At 38.6% G+C, this 21,820-nt stretch overlaps 2 protein-coding genes across 3 annotated transcripts; both read right to left on the reverse strand.

Moving 5' to 3' along the window:
• Positions 1 to 4,409: 4,409 nt before the first annotated feature.
• Positions 4,410 to 16,594, reverse strand: LOC146364722 (voltage-gated purine nucleotide uniporter SLC17A9-like). Its single transcript, XM_084917490.1, has 13 exons — positions 15,212 to 16,594; positions 14,099 to 14,296; positions 13,831 to 13,970; positions 10,858 to 10,957; positions 10,636 to 10,760; positions 9,124 to 9,220; positions 8,904 to 9,000; positions 8,723 to 8,810; positions 8,587 to 8,621; positions 8,044 to 8,159; positions 5,923 to 5,978; positions 5,807 to 5,836; positions 4,410 to 5,717 (listed from the first exon to the last, which is right to left on the reverse strand). Exons 1-13 carry the CDS (start codon positions 15,334 to 15,336, stop codon positions 5,548 to 5,550), a joined length of 1,377 nt encoding a protein of 458 aa, XP_084773616.1. The 5' UTR covers positions 15,337 to 16,594; the 3' UTR covers positions 4,410 to 5,547.
• LOC146364723 (glucose-induced degradation protein 8-B homolog) lies at positions 16,586 to 21,820 on the reverse strand. 2 transcript variants are annotated; one of them, XM_084917491.1, is made up of 5 exons: positions 21,618 to 21,820; positions 21,149 to 21,275; positions 20,859 to 21,055; positions 20,417 to 20,614; positions 16,586 to 17,162 (listed from the first exon to the last, which is right to left on the reverse strand). In XM_084917491.1, the coding sequence occupies exons 2-5, from the start codon at positions 21,267 to 21,269 to the stop codon at positions 16,989 to 16,991; spliced, it is 690 nt and encodes a 229-aa protein (XP_084773617.1). In that variant the 5' UTR covers positions 21,270 to 21,275; positions 21,618 to 21,820; the 3' UTR covers positions 16,586 to 16,988. The 2 variants fall into 2 exon arrangements, with proteins under 2 accessions (XP_084773617.1, XP_084773618.1); XM_084917492.1 differs by lacking the exon at positions 21,618 to 21,820 and adding an exon at positions 21,366 to 21,548.

Here is a 21,820-nt window from a genome sequence, read left to right on the forward strand (position 1 = left end):
GTTTGTGTTTCTGTTTTTATGACCATTCAAGGAAATTTGTTTCTGAAAAATGAAAAAAGTTGCCACAAAAGCTTCGCGGACAAAATAAGAACGTCTCCAGTTGAGGTTCTCAGTCACTGATCATGGTGACGGTGGGAAGAAAGAACTCTTCTTTAACAGGAAGTGACCTCCAGCTGAAACAGGCACATGTGACAAGTTTGAGAACAGAGAACAAGTATAGTATGGATGCTTGTTTCCACCAAAACAAAAGCTTTTTCTCCTTGCACAGTTAAGTGAAAACTTCTTACTATTATTTAAAATTGTTGACTATATTTTTGACATCTCAACTTTCTCTGATATTTTTACTAACTCGAAGTTTTGACTTAGGAATAGCAAAAACAAAAAAAGTGTTAAGAAGAAGCTTCCAAGTGTAGAGACTTGCTTGTTGCATTGATTGTTTTCTGGAGGAATTCCATTTTATAAAATGTTGATTAAAATAATTAATTGCAAATATTTATTTATTCTATGCTAGCTTTACATCATTCAGTTTTAAATAGTCCTTATCTTATATTGAGCATTAGCCCTTCAGTTCACCCTCTGAAACAAGGCGTTTTAGCTCCCTGCTTCCTCCCTTTAACCGAGCCCATGATTTCAGGTAGCGAGGAAAAGAGCTTAGTGGCTTTACTGACCAGAACAGAGGCACAGAGGAACCATAGGTGGTGCTGTGGGAAATCAGAAAAGCATGCTTCAATAACCATTAGGACCATAGACTGTATGTAAAAGATGAGCGTAGCTTTCAGGTCACAAAACTGAAGCCACAACAGAAATACTTTCAACCTTCCATCTTTCTAATGAACAGCAGGGGGCAGCATCTGTAGTTTGAAAAGGTCTGGTTACATAAAAGTCTAGCAAAATTATAAATTTAACTTGTGACCTCAGTAAACACTTTCCTAAAGAGTTTATGGCCTCAGGCACCAGTTTTACTTAACACAACATAAAGATGATTTTGTAGATTCTGGTTATTATTACAGCCAGAAAGGATGACTGCACGGGGTGCGCTTTATTGGCTAAAGACTCCCAGCTTCTCCTTCAGACACACCTCCGATCTTTTCATGTTTGAATCAGCAAATACATTTTTTACAGTATATCAGCTGCTTGTTGTCTGATGTCTCCATGAAGATCATTGGAATGCAGAGGTGTTTCCAGGATTTTTTTTAATGAAAGGACCCAAAAGCAAGAAGAAGAAGAAATCAATATTTAATCAGATGAAAATACAGATGCAGGAAATAGTCACAAATTTCAGGGTCTACTGAGGCAACTATTACCGCTCTTGTAAATCCTATAAGTAGAATACAAAAATCTAAATCACTGTATCATATGTGTGATATTACTGGATTATAATCTTTGCATAATACTCATACTCGTAATACTTACATTCTACTAGGTAACTTCATCTATAGTATTACAGCCTAACATGTTAGTAGAGTTTTATTTTGTTAAGTAATAAAAGTAATAATGTGATAAAAGCTCTAAAATTAATGGTCTGAAATACAAAAATCAGTGTTTTTATTTAAGCTGTAGTTCAGAAGAGGAAAGTACCCGTAAATAGTAATACTGGAAGTATAATTACATTAAAATCTTTTCTTAATGTGGACAACGTGATTCAAATTTATTTCATTATCTGCTTGGTTGTTTTTAAAAAAAAATAGTTTTCAGTTAAGGTATCAAGTGATAAAGCTGTTGTACTCTTTAACATAATAAATACAACGCTCATACCAGTTTGCGTCATGCTGTTTGTGTTTATTTTCCTCCTGAACACAGTTAAACACACATATGAGGACTTTATTGACATAAAGTAATGAACTGATTCATCTTCACTGATAGGAAAGCAGCGACAGGCTGAATATGAGTATTTTGTGGTTACAGGTTCTTAAAAAAATACTTCTAAACCGATAGAAAATGATATTAAATTATTTTCTATTACTCGTGGTTAATTTTTGATCAAAAGCGATGGGATGAGAAGCAGCAATGCGCTCCCTCCTGTCTCAGCAGCCCTCCGTCTCCGTGAATGATGCGGGGATGGTGCAGAGTTTGATTCCTCTCTTGGCATTCACCGCGTGCCTTAATTGTATGGCTAATAAATCAAGGTCCGCCGTGAACACGAGGAGCGGCAACCCTGTCTCCCTTATCGAGGAAAGTTGGAGCTTCTGACCGTCACAGACAGAAAAAACACACAAATAACCCGACAGGCCTGAGCGCCATCACTCTGCATCGCCGTTTACATGTCTTGAAAATATGACCTGAATTTCACACCAACCATCAACATAAATTAAAACACATCACACAATGCGCGCCTTCGTCTTCTTTCCCTCCTGCGCGACCGTGAATTATCAGTCCATCGTCCCCGGCGCGTCTTCATTCCGTGACACAGCACCTGTCCTGTTTTATTCTCAGTGATGGATGTGTGGAGGTGAAGCAGGCCAGACAATGCCGTCCACAGTCCGAGGCGGGCGGGCAGGCCCACTGGTGATGCTCAGCCAGGCTTTGAGTCAGAGGAAATAAAAACCTGCGTCAGCCCTCCGGACTCCGAGGTTTAAGTATCTGACAGATATTTTCGGTTTTCTGGATATTTCACATTTCTCTACAGCAAAAACCGCCCCCGTCCTGATTTGCGTGCGTCTTTCATATCCCGGTGTTCACAGCTGAAGCAGTAACGTCATGACGTGGATCCGCTATGAGACGCAAAGTGTTTGACCCCATTAAAGCGTCTACAGAGCGTGTTAATAAAATATATGGACCCGATGCCGAGCGGTACTGCAATGTTTTCATTTCTGTGGGCAGGAAAAGATCCGCATGCGCTGACCAGGGTGCTGAAAGCGGTCCCGCTGGGAGTCAGTTAACCGCACAGGAGCCTCTATACAGCTTCATCCCCTAAATATATTCAATCTAATAGTTTATAAAGTTGTATTTTCTTCGCTGTAACCGCATTAAAATCACAGAAGAAGCTGCTCCTTGAGGACAACCATTCACACATCCTATAGACAAATGCAACTTTCCTAATTCTGCAAATAATGGAAAATATCACGACTGTGATAAATAACGAAAATGCATAAATTACAAAAATGAAAACATAAAATATGCCGTTTCGCAGCATTTGTGCAACACACGAGGAACAACGGCTATCAGTGACTCAACAATGTGCATTTTTAAAGGTCTGATTCCCTTTCAGGATACAGACCGACAGATAGAACTGTCCATCATATCCATGAAACCTGAAATGGAAGAGAAAAGAAAAAGCGCAGCAATGGTCCAGTTCTGATGAAGCTGAAATATATAAACTCACCGCAGAGGGCGCCTGAACACGCCGGGTGAGATCCATTCACAGATACGTCACTAAACAAGAAACAGAATAATGTGCAGCTCATTCATCAGCAACAAGAATTATTGATATTCATATTTGCGTCACCAACGATCTTTTGCCTTATTTTTTTTTCTTCTTTATTGACATACAGTACTTAAATTTTTTAGATCACCACCCAGTGTAAGGTTTATGCCACAGCTGCCTTAAATTAACAGTATTGGTAATTAACAAAATCATTTTTATATTTTTGCAATGGTCGGTACAAAAACAACAGTTATATGATATTATATTGTTATATTTATTGTGGTTATCCGTGGATTTTCAGATTTACAGTGCTGATTTATAGCTGAAAATAGTAAAGTGCATCGTTGTTTTGATCAAGCTGCCAAATTACAGTTATTTACTTGCATTCATGAACAATTAAAAATAACTTGAATGTTATGCTTTATTAATTCCTGACCTCTCAAAGAAGTCCAGAGTGCCCTCTCAAATTTAAGTATAAAAAGGTAAATTTACTTTGCTATTGAATGTTAAGGTAACTTTCTGAACCAAAAACACTCTGTTTCAGACAGGTTTTGTTCTACTGGCTCTCGATGATGTCACAGAGAGCAATTATCTCAGACACAAGATGTGAAAACATGTTCCACACACCTGCTGTTTTGAACTCGTGTTTGTGTGGTACAACCAATCAGAAGAGAGCTGGCTTTAAAGCGGGAGGACCAATACAACTGCTGCCTTAATGTGTTGTGGCCCTTACGATATTTGAGAGAGGCACCATCAATCAGAGCCCTATGAGCACTTGGGAACAGTGAGAAGGAAAGACTCCCTTTAAACAGGAAGAAACCTCCAGCAGAACCACGGGGGTGAGGGGAAAGAGAAGAGAGAAAGTCTCAGACAATAAGAGCCTACCATAAGACAAAAGAAGACTATTTCAAAGTGTGGGGTTTTGTGTTATATATAAATAGCCTTGAATAAAAAGACATGTATGCCCCTTTATTTATTAAATTTATATTTTTATTTATGAAACAAAAAAAAATTTATATTTTTTTTCTTCAAGATAGAAGTGGACTTTTGTAGTGCACTTTTACCAATTTAAGCCTCACACATTAAAAAAATAGTTTTTATGTCACTTTTTTTTACAAGATTAAAAGTTCATATCTCATATACAAGCCTATGCTTTCAAAAAAGTACTGCAAAATTTTTACAAACCAAATGACACATTATTAAAATCAGCTGAATACACATTCCTAATATTGTAAACCAATGGTGAAAGTAAAAAGCCACTATTATGTTTTAAATAAAACCAAATTTTAAATAGAAACTAAAGGAAAAACACCCACAAAAGAAAACACCTTTTTGTAGATGTTAAATATCAACAACTGCACAGATCAAGTATAAACATTTAAAACACTTTTACGACCCAAACTTTACATTGAAAACACCTGAATAAAGATGTTTATAATGTCATTATAAATACATATAAAAGAGTTGTTTTATTAATCCTGCTAAAGTTTAACATTAGGTCTTCAGTGCTGGTTAAAACTAAAGTATGCAACATTTAAACAAAACAAAACAAAGGAATTACAGATAACCTGAAACTCCTCCTATAAGCTCCTCCCACTAGACAAGACCCTGATCCTGAACCCTGATCTTCCAGGTAAAAGTCCTTCACCTGATGCATACTTTACCTGTTTTTATATACACTTTTTTGTTACCTGTTCTGAAAAGATCTGTGATTGGCCGAAGTCCCCCATCACATATTACATTTTCTATTAAACCCTGAAAGCAGCCCAAGAGTCCAGCTGCCTCTCAGAAAAGTTTAAATAACCTGACAGGTTATTGTGACAAATTATGACCTCTATACCCTCTTGATGCTCTACTTTCTAATACACTAAATCTGCTGCTTAATAATATAATATAATATATTATTTGGTAAGAGTGGCTAAAATTATTTTGTCAAATAGACATAAAGTTTTCGACTCATATGCACACAAAATTGGGGGGGAAAAAACTGCACGATAACTAAGGACATGTGCTCACCATTCAAAGGCTGCACTGCAACTATCCAAAAGTAGAACTTTAAACATGGCCAAACATACATACAGATAAACATTTTTGTGCGATGTATTGTGTATTACCTGATTCATCAATAAATAAATAAAGACTAACATGTTCTGAAAAACGTAATTATCATAAATTACTCCGGGTCATATCTCAATAATCCTGGAATACTCCACTAGGTCCACACGGCGAGCACCTCCAAAGATGAGGAAGACACCGAGACCCGTGGCATTTACTAAAGTGATGAGGGCAAAGACCACGGACCATGACTGTGTGACTTCAATCAGGTATCCTGATAAAGACACCAGCACCACCCCTGTGCAAAACAGAAAGACATGAGCCATCAGATATCAGCCCCTGTGCTCAGCAATGTACACTTCTAAAGGTCAGACTTTGGCTACATACCCACAAAAGAGCCCATCATATTCATAAAACCTGAAGCAGGAAAGAAAATTTTATTAGACGTTGAAAAAGCCAGACACTGGGCCAGCTTGAAGAACCTAAAAACCACAGAAACTCACCAAACAGGGCGCCTGCACACGATGGTGTCAGATCCTGTACATTCACAGAAACACCACTAAAACAGAAAAATAAGAAGCAGAAGAATTTGAAGGAATTTCAACAAAGATTTACAGCAGGAGCAAACACATCAGCTACTGTTAAAAAACAAACTATTGTGATTTTTTGGTTTTTGCTTCTTATCCAGTATGATAGAATTTACCACATCTGTTGCTTACAGGGAACTAATGTTAACAAATAAAAACTAATCTCACAAGTATTGTTTTTAAGGAATCATCTATAGTATAACTTACTGAACAAATTAGATTTGTGGGGGGTTTACTTGAGTCTTTTGTGTTATTTCAATGAAATACTGTGTCTTGATAGGTTAACTTTATGGCTTTTCATTGACTTCTCTTGACATAACTTTTACAGTGAATTTTACAAATTCATTCTAAGCACTAAAACCAACATGAAACTAAACAATAAAAACTAACAAATACAACCTGGTACATTATCTGGTTTTTGTGTGTCACAAAGCTTTGCTGTCAAGCACCAATATTTTTAAATAAGACACCAGCGAGATGCAGTGTTGTTCTGAGTCACATGGTAATAAATGTGGGCACTGTAGTTTATTTTGAGTCACTGTCATGCTGTTGCACCAAATGTGCCTTGCTACTGAAAACAGAAATACATTTTGAATTTTCAGGACCATTTGCCGAAGACCTACAACCCAGCTGACTCACAGACCTCAAATCTTTTTTTTTTCTTTCTTAACTGACACTCTGCATATACAGCATGGCCCACGTAAGATTCAGTGTCTAAAGCTGGTAATGGGCTTTGGGCTGTGTATTAAAAGGTGTTTCTCCTGAGGGCAATTAAATATGCTGTGTTAACTTTGTTGAGTATGAAGAAAGCATTGAAATACGGACATAGACTTTGTTGCTGTCAATCTAATATCACCAGCATTACTCTATAACTACACACCATAAATACACATCTGTATTTGTAAGTATCACAGGTTTAGCAACTCCTAAGAGGCCTAAGCAGACAATGTTAACTGTATATCTCCAGCTATAGTCAACCACTGAGATCAGCAGGTTACTGTGAGACTGAGAGGATCACCTCCTTAAAAACCTACTGAGTGAAACTAACATTCCCAGCCATTAGCATCCCCTGGCTAAAGATTTGCATGCTGCTCTATAAATAAGGAGTGTAAGACTCACTTTAGTTAATGTACCATCAGATAATCACTAAATTTGATCACAAGTCCGTTGGGCCAATTAAAAAACTGCATAACCTAGCTTTCTTTTAACGTGAAGAAGTGTGAATAAGTTCTAAAAAAAATTTGTTAGTTTTTTCATTAACAAAAATAGACGGTAAACAGTCTGAGAATCCTTAAAAATTAGCGCTATTGCAACAATATGTCTCACTATGTATCATTGAGTCCCCAGGCCATATACTGAACACAACTGCCTATCATTCAGGGTGGGTATGCCCCAGTTGTTTGTGCTGTTAAATTAATTGTTTTCTGGGGACCCCATTTAAAGAAACCAACATCAAATTGCACAATAATGCAATTTTCTGTGTGGCCACAGCAGTCTCTAGAGACCATCAGCTCAACTTTGGCTAGCTATAGTACACAGTGTTGTCATGACTCATCTTTTAACCAATTTTAGCACTGGAAATAAACGACTTTCTCTGAATATTTTTTACCCTTTCTAACAAATGTTTTGGTTCTCTCCACTCTTTGGCAAGAAGCCACTGCAGTAATGGTGACTTGTTTACTTCTGATACTCTGGTAGATTCATATAAGAAGTTACAATAATCCAAGCGTGAGGTGACCAGGGCATGAACCAAGAGACCACTATCTAATCTTTCTAGAACACACCATTTTCTTTCTCAACACAGCACATAAGTTCTGGTTGATGGTTTGGATTAACAGGAGTCATTTTCCACACCAAGTCTACTGACCATATTATAACCTATTCTCATCTAGCGTCAAAAGCAGCACTGAGGTCAAGGAGAATGAGGATGGTGAGAAAGCCAGGATCTGATGTGAGAATGAGGTCATCAAATGTAAAAAGTGCCTGAAACCTATTAGTTGCTGGTCTGAGTATTTAGTATAAATCTGACATTTTTACCCGCTGGTGAAGGTGGTGAGACCCACAGCAGCACAAATGTAAATCACAGCTGCAGGAAATGTGACAACTCCAGAGAGAGGTAAAATAAACATACTTGATACTCCCATGGCAAAAAACTGAGGATCAGACAGAGAGACATACAGGTGAGTATTTAAAGGCACAGTCCACAGGCTAAAGATGAACAAAAGTGACAGCCGGGTGAGCAAATTTCTAATGGTTTGATTATGTCAATACTTAATGCAATGCACATGTTCATAGCTGTACTTCAAGATGGTCAGAATAATAAAACTGTGCACATAAAGAACAAGCGTTTGAATTTTTTTTGTAGTTTTTACACAAGTTTACACTTACAGAGCAGATAATGCAGCAGTAATCTAGAGCACTGGCATATAACAGTTCTATGAAAGCTGCCAGGCTTGTAAATACATGTTTAAAACAGACTGCATAAATTCCCAAAGAACACTTCAGTAACTAGTCAGGAAAAATCTCTCACCGCACACACGCTTTTATCAGTTCAAACAACAGCTACGCTCTCACACTTACCTGCATTATCTTTCTCACAGATGCTACACCATATCCTACAGATAACAAACCAGAACATTTCAAACATCTTTAATAAAACATATTCTAACTGCAACATAACACACATCACAGTAGAAGAGCGACCTTTTTTTGATACCTCGGTTAATGAGGAAATCTGAAACGTATCCTCCAACAAGTGCTGATGGGATTGCAGTTAGCCATGGAACAACATTATAGACCCATCCCTGCAGGAACAGACAGCTTCAGAGGTTTGTCATGTAGGTCCAGGAAACAGTGCACCATGCTTATTAGCTAAGTAGCAGTAATGGTGGAAATACCGTGGCATGAGGAAAGGATTCTTTGAAGTATGTTGGCAGCCATGATAACAGTGTGTAGGATGTGCTGCACATACACATGTGAGCAAACACCATGGCCCTTAGAGAGAGAAGAAGATAGCAACCAGAGAGAGAGCAGAGGAGAGAGATGCGGTGAGGCTGGGAGACTCACACAAATATGAGGTGGTAATTATGAAAAAATAAAAGACTTTATAAGCTGTACCAGACAGGCGGCTTCTTAAAAAGGCTCAGCCAGGGTATTCTTGACAGACTCCACTCTGAGTTCTTCTTTGTTTCCATCACCTTTGGGATAAGTTCACCTAAAACATACACTGAGCATGAGCTTAAACTACCATCTTCCATTACATTTGAGATTGATAGAGATATAAATATATCAGTAAATAAAACTAGCAAAAACACTTTAAAACACATCGGTCTTCAGCACCTGGGTTTCATAACAAGTACTGAAGACTGATTTCCATAAACTAAAATATTTATTTTCAGTGTTTCACTACTAGACCTTCATCAGGCAAATTTTTATGACAAAAAGAAGCAGCATTATTGAGGAAATGGCTGGAATCTTACAGCCAATCACCTTCCGCACCATAATAAACACCTTTTTTAAATAGAAGAATGAATGCAGTGTAGTGTGTCTATTACAGGACTGTCACAGAGGGACGTAAAACTATTCATGGTTTCTTTCACAGCTACAGCCAAATTAGATTCAGCTGTTAACCTAACATTGATGTCGACTGTTAGTGGAAGCACAGGCACAGCGAGTCCATGCAAACCCGACACAGAGGGGCCTCACGTGCAACTGCACCTGATATCTCTCTTCAACACAATATTTAAATGTTTGGGACAAAGACAGAGCAGGCGTTTCTTCAAATTCTGTTTGTAACTTTCAGTAATTTTGGAAGATTTTAAAGTATTTTTAAACACAAGAACTGAAGAAAAGTAGCTCGAGCTCTTGAAAAACAAGGTTACATTTATAAAGGAACTTGCAGGGATGTATCGTTTATCTGCATAAGTGCATATAAACATAAAGGCCCATCAAATCAAACATATCAAATCGGACAGTTTGTGGAACTTCTAGATTAAAAAAAAATCTCCTAGGGATCACCAGGAGACAAATATATATCAATCCAAAAAAAGGATCCCTATCATAGACACGCCAGATTAAAAGTCACAAAGTCATTACACTTAAAGTCATTAGACATGAATTTATACATAAACTTTTATGTCAGTGAACTCAGGAAATGAGCAGCTGCCACAAACAGCTTCTCCATGCACCACTTTAGCATTTGGGCAACTGATTCCTATCATGATGTTTTTGAATCTACTCCTAATCTTCTGTTTTTAATATGAGCTTTGATTTTATTTTCTAATTTTCCACTTGTAATCACTCATTGGAATGTTTTTCAGTGAACAGACTTGCTAACAGACCTAGGGTGAGATTCAGACACTTCCTGAAGTACATCCAAGAAACCGGAGCAAACCGCTCTGTGTGGATGATGGGCAGCTTTCAGAGGCATGTGCCGTTTCAGGGAATACACTCAACCAGCCAGGTACAACATAAAATCTGGGATGGAACTGTGACACATAAACTGCTTTTGTTTTTTAAAAAGTGATTGAAAATTATAAATAAATAAATGAAAAAATTTGAACTATCTGTCAAAAAAAACAGTATATTAAGCCTCTTTGTTATTTAAGAATACATGATTCACTGCTGTACCTTTTAGTAAACACTGCCAAACAATGAGAGCCCAGAGTCCGGACAGGAAACCGATACTGTAGAACATGCTTTCCCAGCCATAGCGGTCGAGCATCAGGGTCCCCAACCCACCAGCTAACAATGTTCTGAAAGAGAAACAGAGATCAAGACAAAAGCATGCCATCAGAGATAAATGTATATTCATATGTCAGCTGTTATGTGTGTGACGTGTGTAAAACATACCCAAGATGTGCACCGCTTTGCAATGTGCTCATTAAAAACCCTCTTTCCCCTTCCACAACACGCTGTGAGCACAGGCTGGCCAAAGATGGGAAAAAAACACCTGTAAGAAATTACAAGACACTATTCACCAATCAGCTACAACATTAAAAGCACATGACTAACACTGGGCGTTTCCCCTCTGAGGTGAATTCTGGTGTTTGGCATAGGGTGGTCAGGATCCTTTATATCCAGGATTAGTGTTGATAGCATGTGGCACATATCATCATACAGGAAATGAAGAAAAACTCTGGTGTTATAGCCTTTATCAAGGTCCCTGGTGAGGGCCACAAGCCAAAACATGTCAGTCAAACAATAAAGTAGTGTAAGTGTGGGAGTATTAACCTCTCCAGACTTTGTCCTCTTCCTCTTGGATTGGAAGCTGGTGAAGTTGCACCCACAGTTGTTCGCTACATTTACAGTCAGAAAAAGGACTGCTGTCGTTTCAGATCTATTATACATGTATGCTAGCCAAGAAAGGCACCTGCAGAACCCTGCAGAACTCGGGGGAGGAACTTGTGAGCCTGAGCTACCCCATCTACAATATGTTTAATAAACCTGGAGAACTGAAGGTTTTATTTGAAGGACTAGTTCAGCTTGTGGTCAGATATGGCTGCGCTTACTTTTGGAAAACTTATGCTAAACATTATGAATCACATTCCCGAGTGGTAGCATGAAATCTGTACCAGGAACCAGCTTCCTTAAACTAGAGCAAGCTCAACATGCATCTGTCATTGTAACGGGTCATAGCTAAGCAATTACCAAAAACAAAACAAAGCAAGCAAAAGAAAAAAAAACATGTTGAACACGTTGGACTTGTGTGATTTTACTCTGCCTGACAAAACCAGTATGTTGGCATGGTTACACTTGAAGGTTAATGGCATTAAAATGGCACAACACTCAGCTGGATATGTTTTGTACTTTTTGAAAGTGAAACCAGCAACAAGTCAAAAATTCTGTTTGAAAATCTGCCTGCTCGCACTTCTGACTGGGAACACTCACTTCCTAACATTTATGCTTGTTGCCTAGCAACTGCTCTCAGTCAAGAGAACAAACAAACCACAAATTCCCATTTTTATCCTTTGGTTTTGAGCAGCTAACAAACTGGATAAAACAACTTAATTGCTGCAGCTTTTCACTACTTGGAGTTGTTTTCATCACACTGGTGTTGTTCCCACAACATAATATTTATGCCGCTCATCTCAACAGACCAGTCACAGAGTTGTGATTTCATAGTTGCAGCTTGGAAAAACAAGACTAAAGTGTGGCTCATTTTATAATATAATACTTAAAGATAAGATTGTTTTATCCTTTTGTCCACCACAAAGAACTTTAACCCATGGGACTGAGTTCTGTGTGTCAGAGGAAACCAGAAGTATAAATGTGGAATTAAGCTGTGACCTCGGTAAACACTTTCTTGATTGCTTAATGGGTTTGATCACTGGATTTAGGCGACACAGGATAAAAGATTGGGTCTGTTTTGCTAATTATGGTCAAAAAAGATTCTGCAGAGCATGCTCACTGAACTCTAACATGCGACGTCTTCTCTTTCATTGTTAGAGCCACAGCTCGCTCACCAAGTTTGGGTTCATAGCACCAAGATGGTAAAAACAGTCAGCTCGACGATGCATGACTAACTTTTGACTCATAGGTAGCCTGCTCAACCAGCTGAGCTGTAGCAGTGTGCCCATTTCTGAAAGCTTTTCTTCTTTTTTGTTGGAAACTTTTGACATCACAGGAACACGATTGGTCATTTCCCATGATGGCCCAGGAGTACCATTGATTACAAAGTTATGATAACATCACCAACTATGGGTTATCAGATCCACCCTCCACCAACTGACTGTTTCCAGTCTCTCTCACTACTTTGTATTTACTGAACAGGCATCAGAGTGTTTTTATTGTCTTATTCAATGTTCAGCATGAGACTGAAGATGGACAACAAGCTTGGACTGCAGTAATCTCCAGTGAGTGTTCTCTTCAATGCAGTGATTTGCTGGAAAGCATTAAGAGGGACTAGGAAAGACTGGTTAGGACAATGGGCTCTGTAGTTGTGGCATGCAGCTTAAGCCCTTGCATCAGTGGTTGAAAAAAAGAACTAAATAGACAGCCGTCTGTCATGAGCTTGCTCAGTAAGAGACTCCTGTGGCTGTCTTGTACTACTTTGAGATGGAGGAAGTCTTTTGTCTGCTGGGCTGTCCAACTCTTCAGTGCACCACAGCAGGGGAGACAGATCAAGACACTGACTTTTCAGCCTAACTCTCTGCAAACCAGCGTAAAACTCTTAACCCTGGCTCGATTTTTTCTCTGTACACATGCAAATTTACACTTTTTTAGTTTCGTTTATTTCAGTTTCCTGTATGGCAACCATCCATTAGATTGTCTTGTGTGTGTGAAAAAGACAAACTGGACTTCTTCTGTCATCAAAGAGGCTTGATGACAGAGGGGGGCCGACCCCTTTGGAGGTGGTCCTGAGGGTTGGGTCATTAACCCACTATTGATCATGTGATTTACACGAGCCAGTGCGTGAAAAAAAAGGCATGGGTCATTATCATCACCAGAGGCAACGATATTTTGGCCACCCACAATCCATGCTTGAGATTATTTCTTCCACTCGCACCTTGGTGACCTCAACAGCTCACAGGATGGTGGGGTGGGACAATGTCTCACAGAGGTTTCATCCGGTGACAGTAATGATCCACACCTTTTTTCACACCTTGGCCCCCATCAAGGGTTTATTACCTGCAATTCCCTGCCAGTTTTTGGAATTGACATTTTTGCACAGACAAGTTTTTAAAAAATGTGTTGTTTTATATTGTATTGCTTTGCACCGTTATGTATATTTTTTGTGTTTTAATGTGAAGTGCTTAGGGATTTTGATCAGTATAAACGAATTGTACATTCTTACTAGAATATAATCACTGGTAGAATACTAACCTTGTAATATTCCCATGAGAAACCTGGCCAAGGTCATGAGAGCCAGGGTGTGAGAGCCAAGATGGGCCAGCAGAGGACTGCCGGCTGTGATCAGAGCCCATGATAATGCAGAGAAGAACAGGACACGCTCTCCTCCCACTCTAATAAACAACAATCATTCACAGAGCAACATCCTGAAACTCAAAAACTAACTTCACAGTAAACAGACCTGGAAGGTTATTTGCTCATTAAGCGAAGTCATGTGTGCTTTAACGCATCACATCCTTACCTGTCACTCGCGTGTCCTCCCAGGATCTGTGTGAGACAGTAACCCCAGAAGAATCCACCCAAAACCACCCCGGAATCAATTTTACTCCAATGAAACGTAGCAGCCATTGAGATGGCGCAGACAGGCATGGCCATCCGCGCACAATAGAGGAAGCAGGTGCCCATAAACAGCATCACGATCCATTTTCGAGCCAGGGATCTGTAAGGCAAACAGCTCTTGCTTATATAGTCAGATTTTGCAGTAAACTGTTTCCAACGAACTGGGTGAGCGTGAGTGAAAACCAGTCTAGTGATGTCAGCAGCACTAAACAAAGAGTCTATAGCCACTTTATGAGCCGTGTGCACCTGCACTTGGACAAATGCAAATGCTCATACTGGCAAGTAAATATCCTCACAGAGATGGTGTTTGACGTGCTGGTGCTTTAACGTGCTAATATTTGTTAATTAGTACTAAACACAAAACACTCCAGAGGCTCATGGACATCTCAATATTTTTGCAAGTAAAGCAAAGACAAAAGTCATTACATCTCAGGTGCAGCATAATTCTTTATACAGGGCTTCACAGCAGTCTGTGCAATAATCAAGAAGCTTAAATAATATATTTAAAAACACTAATGTCAATTTGTTGGTGCTACATCTAGTTGGTAGACGCTGAGAAACTCCACTTCTAAGTGAAAAATTTCACTTGTCGGTGATAAAATTAAACTGATGTCTTTAGCAAAATGTAATCTCAGTTCATCTGGGAGTTGCTGAGACATTTGAGCCTGGACAAAGCCAGATGAACATGTAAAAACACACCAAACTAAATAACATACCTAAAAAAGATAAAGAACTACCAGTACCCTTTGTTTTCACGTTTTCACTACTACTGTGTATCATATCGGTCTTTACATTTCTAGTGAATAGTTACAGTACACATGTAATTTCTTTTGTCACTTAGTATCCAGTTGCCATTGTTCTTATAAAAAACAAACAAAAAAAGGCATTGTGAGTTAAGACAGCCATTTAGTGTATCAAATGAGTACATGTTTCAAGTGAGCTCTCAGTAATACCCTGACAGACTACAATCTAGACATTTGCTCTGTTTTCTTAGTCAAATCTTTTGCCGTCTCACCTTGGCCATAGGTTTCGGTCTCCTGACTCCTCTTCTTTACATTCATCAGGCTCACAAATCTTAGGATCCAATAAAGAACCATTAGAGTCCTTCTTGTTGGCTCCTGATGTGTGTTTGTCAGCCATTCAGAGAACGCTGCCGTATCTCTCTGCAGCCTTTCCGCACTAAAGAAGCGTCATTTAGCTGAACCTCATAACCTTAGGCAGATGAGCCTAACAGGTCAAACTTGTTTGAAGAAAACTCAAATGCACCTGGTTGTGATTTGCACTGCAGACAGCAGAGGTCTCTGGTGGTTTTAGTGGATACAACATTTGCATGTTTCCCCTATAAAGGGCAGATGAATTTCAATATGAATTTTAAATCAAAATCCAGGTAATTTAAAATCTTCAATGAACTTTTATCTGATTAAATTAACTTTACTTATTGCATCTTTTTATAATTTACATACATGTACACTCTAAACTCAGAAAATGCCAAAACAACCAGTTTATGGTTCACAAAAGTTTATTTTAATAATTGCAAATCTGATCTTAGAAATGTGGAATAATAAAAGGGATGTGAGCTTTCTGGGTCAAAGCCAGTTTCTATAAAGACAACACAACCTTAAAAGAAATTAAGGATGGACAACTAGCAGCAAGTTTGTTTCTTTTTATAAAAATAAACAAACCAAACAAAAATAAACAAGCACAAGTACTTTTCCCCCATTTGGAAAAAAAAGGGACACTTACATGCAGGTAAAGTGAAAGTACCAATGGCTTTGAAAAGTGGAAAAATGATAGCACTCTTCAAAATACCTGTTTAGGGACCAAAAGTATCAGCTTTGGGTCATTTTAAGTTACTAAAACAAAGCCACTGACTAAAGGAAACTGCTCCTGTCTGAATTAATTTCATACTCGAGGGGGTTGAACTAGACAGTAGCCATAACTGACAGCTTCATCATCCAGATACAGGAGCCCTTTCTCTCAATCCTGCATGATCATCATGCAGGATTGGCTGAACTTAACCAGAACTTTAAACCTGTGCAGCAGGAAAAACCATTTGGAGCATGTTGGAGGCAGTGCACACTGTAGATATCAGAAAAGGCCTCAGCTCAGTAGGAAACCGACTCCATTTGGACTCTCTTCACCTTCTCAAACACTTAAATAATGAATTTACAAGGCATCCCATAGACACAAGGTACAATCAAATTTCACGGCGTAAAAAGCATGTGGCTGATTTTAAAGCTGACAAAAAAAGAGGCAAACGAAAATGAGAGTAAATAAAATCATAAATATTACATTGTTAAAATTAGATAAAGTGTAGCTTTCCATTTATTTGAAAAATAGTCACATTTTCTCATTTCACCAGTCTCAGGAGTCTCAACCCCCTCCCCCCCCTCCCCCCTCCCCCGTTCTATGCACAGTACCAACAGTGCTCATTCACACCATCAACTTTTCCTGGCAAAGTAAAGTCTGGTGGGGAAAATGTTCACGATAAATAATACTACCAACGTAGCTTAAAAAGACAAAATATAAAACAGCAATTTAAATTTTGTTGTCTCTGAGAACTTCCTAAAAATCCAGGTTCTGTACTGAAACTAAATAATTTCTGCCACTTTGCAAATACAGCAATTTACAGTTTGCACAATGAGTTAAGTCTTACCTCTCATGAATGAAACATGAAAAAAAAGAAACACTGTAGCATTTGTTTTTACATATATGTTACCTGGTTGTCACGCAGTCACTGACTGATCATAAATTAAGGGGAAGTGGAAGGTGGTGGTTCTTGTCTGTTGTCTTCACTTGGGGTCCTCGATGGTGCCTGTGCTAAGGTCAGTCATTTTGGGGTATTTCACCTTCTTCTGGTCCAGCTCATTTTGAGCCCACAGCAGCAACTTCAGCAGTTTGGCCAGTTTGGGTGTCGACTCCCTGTTTTCATAGTCCAGCACGGCCTGGTTCACCTCACTCCACACCTGTGCACCGAGATGTGTGCGATAGTCAAATTGAAATAAACAAATTTTTATTGCTGGCATTCACTGTGCTCTTAATGTTTATATTCAGCTTCACACGACTCCACAAAACAGGAATTAAAACACTCTGAGACAGCATACCTGGCAACCCTAACCATATTTTGAAGAAAGTCAGGACTATTTTTTAAGTTAATATTTTTTTTATATATGCCATTTTGAATTTTTTTTTGTTCCCTGTATGCCAAGACGTGGGAAAACAATTTAAGACAAAGAAAAAAGGAGTAAAAATATAAACAACATTTATCACAAATGTCCTAGATGTTGCTGTTTATGATCATTACAGCTTATTTTCAGAGGTTTGTTTATCTGTCAAAACAAATACAAGCTGATTTATTAATAAGCATCATGTCATTGCCAAGATGACTGACACATTTATTAGTGACTTTCTTAAAGTGTGTGTTACCAAAAATGTCATCATGTGATGAAATGGACAACTTCTAAAATACAGTTCCTTAAATTATTGACTGCCTTGCTCCTGTCAAAAGCACCCTGGAGAAACAGCTAAAAGGTAAAGATGGCAAAAAGAATCTGCAGGAGATCTGAGAGAAAATATAGACAAAATACAATTACAAATTAATTTTGTAATCTATAAAAATGCCCTTTACTGCTACACCAATGAAACCAAATCAGCCAGACAATCCTTCACATCCCAGCTGATCAACAATAGCCAGTCTAATTCTGCTTTTTCATTTTAATGCATTGATAAACTATTTAATCCCCAAAAACATACCAACTGAATTTGTTTCAACAAATAAATGTGATGAATTTGCATCTTTCTACAAGAAGAGGTAACATCTCAGCCTTTCAAAGTAATTTATCTAGGATGGACTAGGGCTGGGCCATATCATACCGTTCACGGTAATACCAGTATAATGTTGGGCAACAATAAGAAAATGAAATATCGCAATAGAATGTGGGTAAAACGCATATGCGCAGTGCCTTTGTTTTTATACGCACATGGCGGAAAAAGCATGGCGGCGATGGAGAATGAGAAGGGCGAAAGTGGATCGTTGAATGAAACGGATGAACCAGAATTGGTTTGTAAAAATGCTGCAACTTCAGTGATGTGGAACTGGTTTAGCTTTCGTCCGTCAGATACACAACAAAGCACTATTTTTGCTAGAGCATGCTAGCGGGCCGTTGTTATTACCGTGTTTTTTGGAAAATACGGCACACTTAAAATCAATCCTTTGTTTTCTGAAAATGGACAGTGCTACTTATAATCCCGTGTGCCTTATGTATGAATTCTGGTTGTGTTTACTGACCTTGAAATGATTTTATGTCGTACACGGCGCTCGAAAATCTGTCAAATGTTTTAGTACGACTTTGCTAAGCTATGAACCCGCACCGCTTGATGGATTGTCGGAGCATTACGGCTACCGTAGGCTGGAGCCTCACGGAGTGATACGTACTGTGCTTCAACATAATATTACCATATTGTGTGTGTATAACCTCTTTTTAAGTTTTGTGGATATTATACATGGTTATGCTGAGGATATGTCGGCCAATTTCCACTGGAAATGCCTTTTGGTTAAACTATCAGCGAGGAATTTGCATTTGCACTGTTAAATTTTTATAACTTTAATGCACATAAAAACAGCTGCTTGTTTAAGTGAAAATACATTGATGGGTTGTTTTTTTTTTTTGCACTAATAAAGTTGTGGAGTTGTAAAGCATTTTGTCTAGTGTTAATTATATAGTCAGTTATATCGTTATCGCAAATTTTCAAATGTATATCGTGATACATATTTTTGGTCATATCGCCCTGCTCTAGGATGGACTCACTTTCTGATCAAATTGCTGCCACAAGATCAATGTCCACTTTCTCACCTGTAAATTCTAAAGATCTGGAAGAAGTTATTTAAGAGTTAAAGCCTTGCACCTCTTTACTTGACCCCATCCCCATCAAACTATTCAAATCTGTATCTCACCATTTTAGAAATAATTTAGGAAATATTATTAATTGCTTAAATATACTGTAATCCCACCATGACCATAGAAATTACTTCTATCCACTGGTAATTAATAATTATAATAACCTATTTCTATGCTTTATTGCTCAGCAAAGTATTTGAGGAGTTGCTCAAGAGTCAGTCTTTTGTTTATTACCACCTCCCACTTGGTACTGTCATAAAGAATAATAATATAACCTGTCATTCTTATGCAGATGAAACACAGCTGTGATTATCTAACCTCTGTTCACAAAATAATAAGTTGCAGCGATGGCATTAACTGTTGGATGTCTCAAAACTTTTTAGAACTTAAAAGAAATGAGCCAGGAAGCTTGTTGTTCCAAAAAGTCAGAGACCAAAAATACTGTTCATATTTTCATCCATTTCTCTGAAACGCAGTGAGCAAGTCAGGAACCGTGGCATAATTTTGGACAGTGATCTCAGTTTTGATAACCACAACATTAAGGTTACCAGGATTGCCTTCTGTCACTTTAAAAATACATCTAAGGTTAGAATTTTCACATCTCAAACCAACACTGAGAAAATGTACCGTGCATTCATCTAGGTGAGATTATTGCAACACTATTTGCAGGCCTGTCTAAATCACCACTAGGACATCTTAAGCTTATCCAAAATGCAGCAGCCAGAATCCTGACAGGGCAAGCCCTCCATTGGCTTCCAGTACAATACAGAATCACCTTTGAAATTCTTCTATTAGTTCACAAAGCAATGGTTTGGCCCCCAGTACATCTCTGACAGTGTCTCCAACCCAGTCAGACCTCTCGGGTCATCAGATTCAGATCTTTTAACTGGTCCCAGAATCAGATCTCAGTCTACTGAGTGTGCGTTCAGTTACTGCAGTCCTGTTTTTTTAATAAAAGCTGCCTGCTGACTTGAGATAAATTATATCTGTGTGTACATTTAGAAATAGATTCAAAACCTTTCTATTCACACAGGCTAACAGTTTATATGCGTTTTTCTTTTCTTTCATATGGTTTTGTTCTGTTTTGCTGGTTTCATTGCCTTAAGGGACTGCAAACCTACAGTTATTAAATTTCTTTAATTTATGTGTTAAGCACAATGAGTTTCAAGTGATAAAATGTGCTATATAAATAAAATAATCATCATCTGGCTGATGGATCTCTTATTCCAATTTCAGATCCACAAGAGTCTACAATACTGGATACATGCAACATAAATGTCAAATAGATGGCCAGCTTTACAGTCAGACTAAAGCCTGCCCACCTTTTGCCGCTGCATCATGTTGAGCAGATCTCCAAAGGGTGACTCTTCTGGGTTGTCAAATGCCAAAAGAGCTAGCGTTCGCTCCATCTCTGTCAGACACTCTCGGCTCTCCTCCCCCTGCTCTGCCAGCTGTGTCTGAGCAAACTCCAGCGCTGACTCAGTTTCTCTTAGCCTGATTAACTCAATCAAATGTTGCTGCTGCAAGAGGGGAAACGAAGCAGTGAGTGTTGACGTTCAGGCTTTGTCTTGTCAAACTTTATCTAATATCACAATAACTTCCTTTTCCTGTGGGAGGAGAAAAAGAACATAATCTCATCACAGGCAATGGCAGGATAGGTTATTAGAGAAAATGCACTGCAAAGCAGAGCAGACCTACATCAGATGTCTTACTGTTACTTCCAACGTTAAAATTAGAGCCCTGCACAGCTTTTCGGAAACGCACCTGCAGATGAAAATACAGGTATCGATTGGTGTCGAGCAGCTCCGGGTGTAGGCTGTTAATGAGTGCAATAGCTTCCTGAATCTGGCCCTTCAGGATCATCTCTCTAATCTTTATCCTTTCATCCAAAGAATCCAGGTCCACACTCGGCTCGATACCAGACTCCATCCGGAACTTCTCTGCTGCCTCTTTGAAGCCCTCTTAAATCAAACACAGACAGACACAAAGAGATAAACAAGACTTTACAATTTGTAAATTCAACTTACAGGTTGTATCTTCAATCTATGCCTCACCTGTCACCAGGTAATTCATAATGAGCCGATTCATATCCGCCCTCTGTATGTGAACGTTGTTTAATTTGTCCATCCACTCTTCTTTTGTGATGTCCTCTGGCTTTTCGGCATAACTCATCATTGGATCCTGAAAAGTATAAAAAAATCAAACAAACAAATAAATAAATACTGTAAACGTGAGCAAGACTGACACAGCTTGGTCACAGTTTGTACCTACACGAAGATCGACGGGACAACCGTGCAAATAAGATCAATATTACAAAACGAACACGCACAGAAATCAAACACGCAACGGGTTAAAAAGTAAAATTAATAACACAACATTTCTGATGCCTAAATTGGTTTTACACGATTGAAAATCTTGCTAAAACATAACGGGAAAATTCTCCGAGGCTTTCAAAACAAACCCATTTCCTCCTGAGCAACAGCCCTGACCAGTTAGCAGACAGCGAGCGTTTTCATGGCTTACCGTGCAAACACAAGGTCCGGCGATTATGCTTTCCTGCACGCGTTAGGAATCAATAATCAATAAGCACTGCTCAGCCCTCTCAGCGCTTTAGAAGAATAAAATAAAATCATAAACAACGGACACACATTCAGGGTTTCCGCAGCTAGCTAACTAACCAAGCTAATGTGATAACCTCGCGATAGATGCGTCGGTCTTGCGAGCTC

The sequence above is a fragment of the Perissodus microlepis genome, chromosome 20 (genome assembly GCF_051167445.1).
Source record: "Perissodus microlepis isolate ML-2025 ecotype Zambia chromosome 20, ASM5116744v1, whole genome shotgun sequence".
Taxonomy (NCBI): Eukaryota; Metazoa; Chordata; class Actinopteri; order Cichliformes; family Cichlidae; genus Perissodus; species Perissodus microlepis.

What these genes read in the sequence shown, in the direction of transcription:
- LOC146364722 (XM_084917490.1), bottom strand. Translation starts at nt 15,336, where the DNA reads ATGGCTGACAAACACACATCAGGAGCCAACAAGAAGGACTCTAATGGT. An exon ending in AATCCTTTCCTCATGCCACG is followed by an intron (nt 8,811 to 8,903) that starts GTATTTCCACCA and finishes CTGTTCCTGCAG; the next exon opens with GGATGGGTCTATAATGTTGT. An exon ending in GTGTGCAGGCGCCCTGTTTG is followed by an intron (nt 5,837 to 5,922) that starts GTGAGTTTCTGT and finishes TTCCTGCTTCAG; the next exon opens with GTTTTATGAATATGATGGGC.
- LOC146364723 (XM_084917491.1), bottom strand. Translation starts at nt 21,269, where the DNA reads ATGATGAGTTATGCCGAAAAGCCAGAGGACATCACAAAAGAAGAGTGG. An exon ending in TATGAATTACCTGGTGACAG is followed by an intron (nt 21,056 to 21,148) that starts GTGAGGCATAGA and finishes GTTTGATTTAAG; the next exon opens with AGGGCTTCAAAGAGGCAGCA. An exon ending in ACCTGTATTTTCATCTGCAG is followed by an intron (nt 20,615 to 20,858) that starts GTGCGTTTCCGA and finishes CCCCTCTTGCAG; the next exon opens with CAGCAACATTTGATTGAGTT.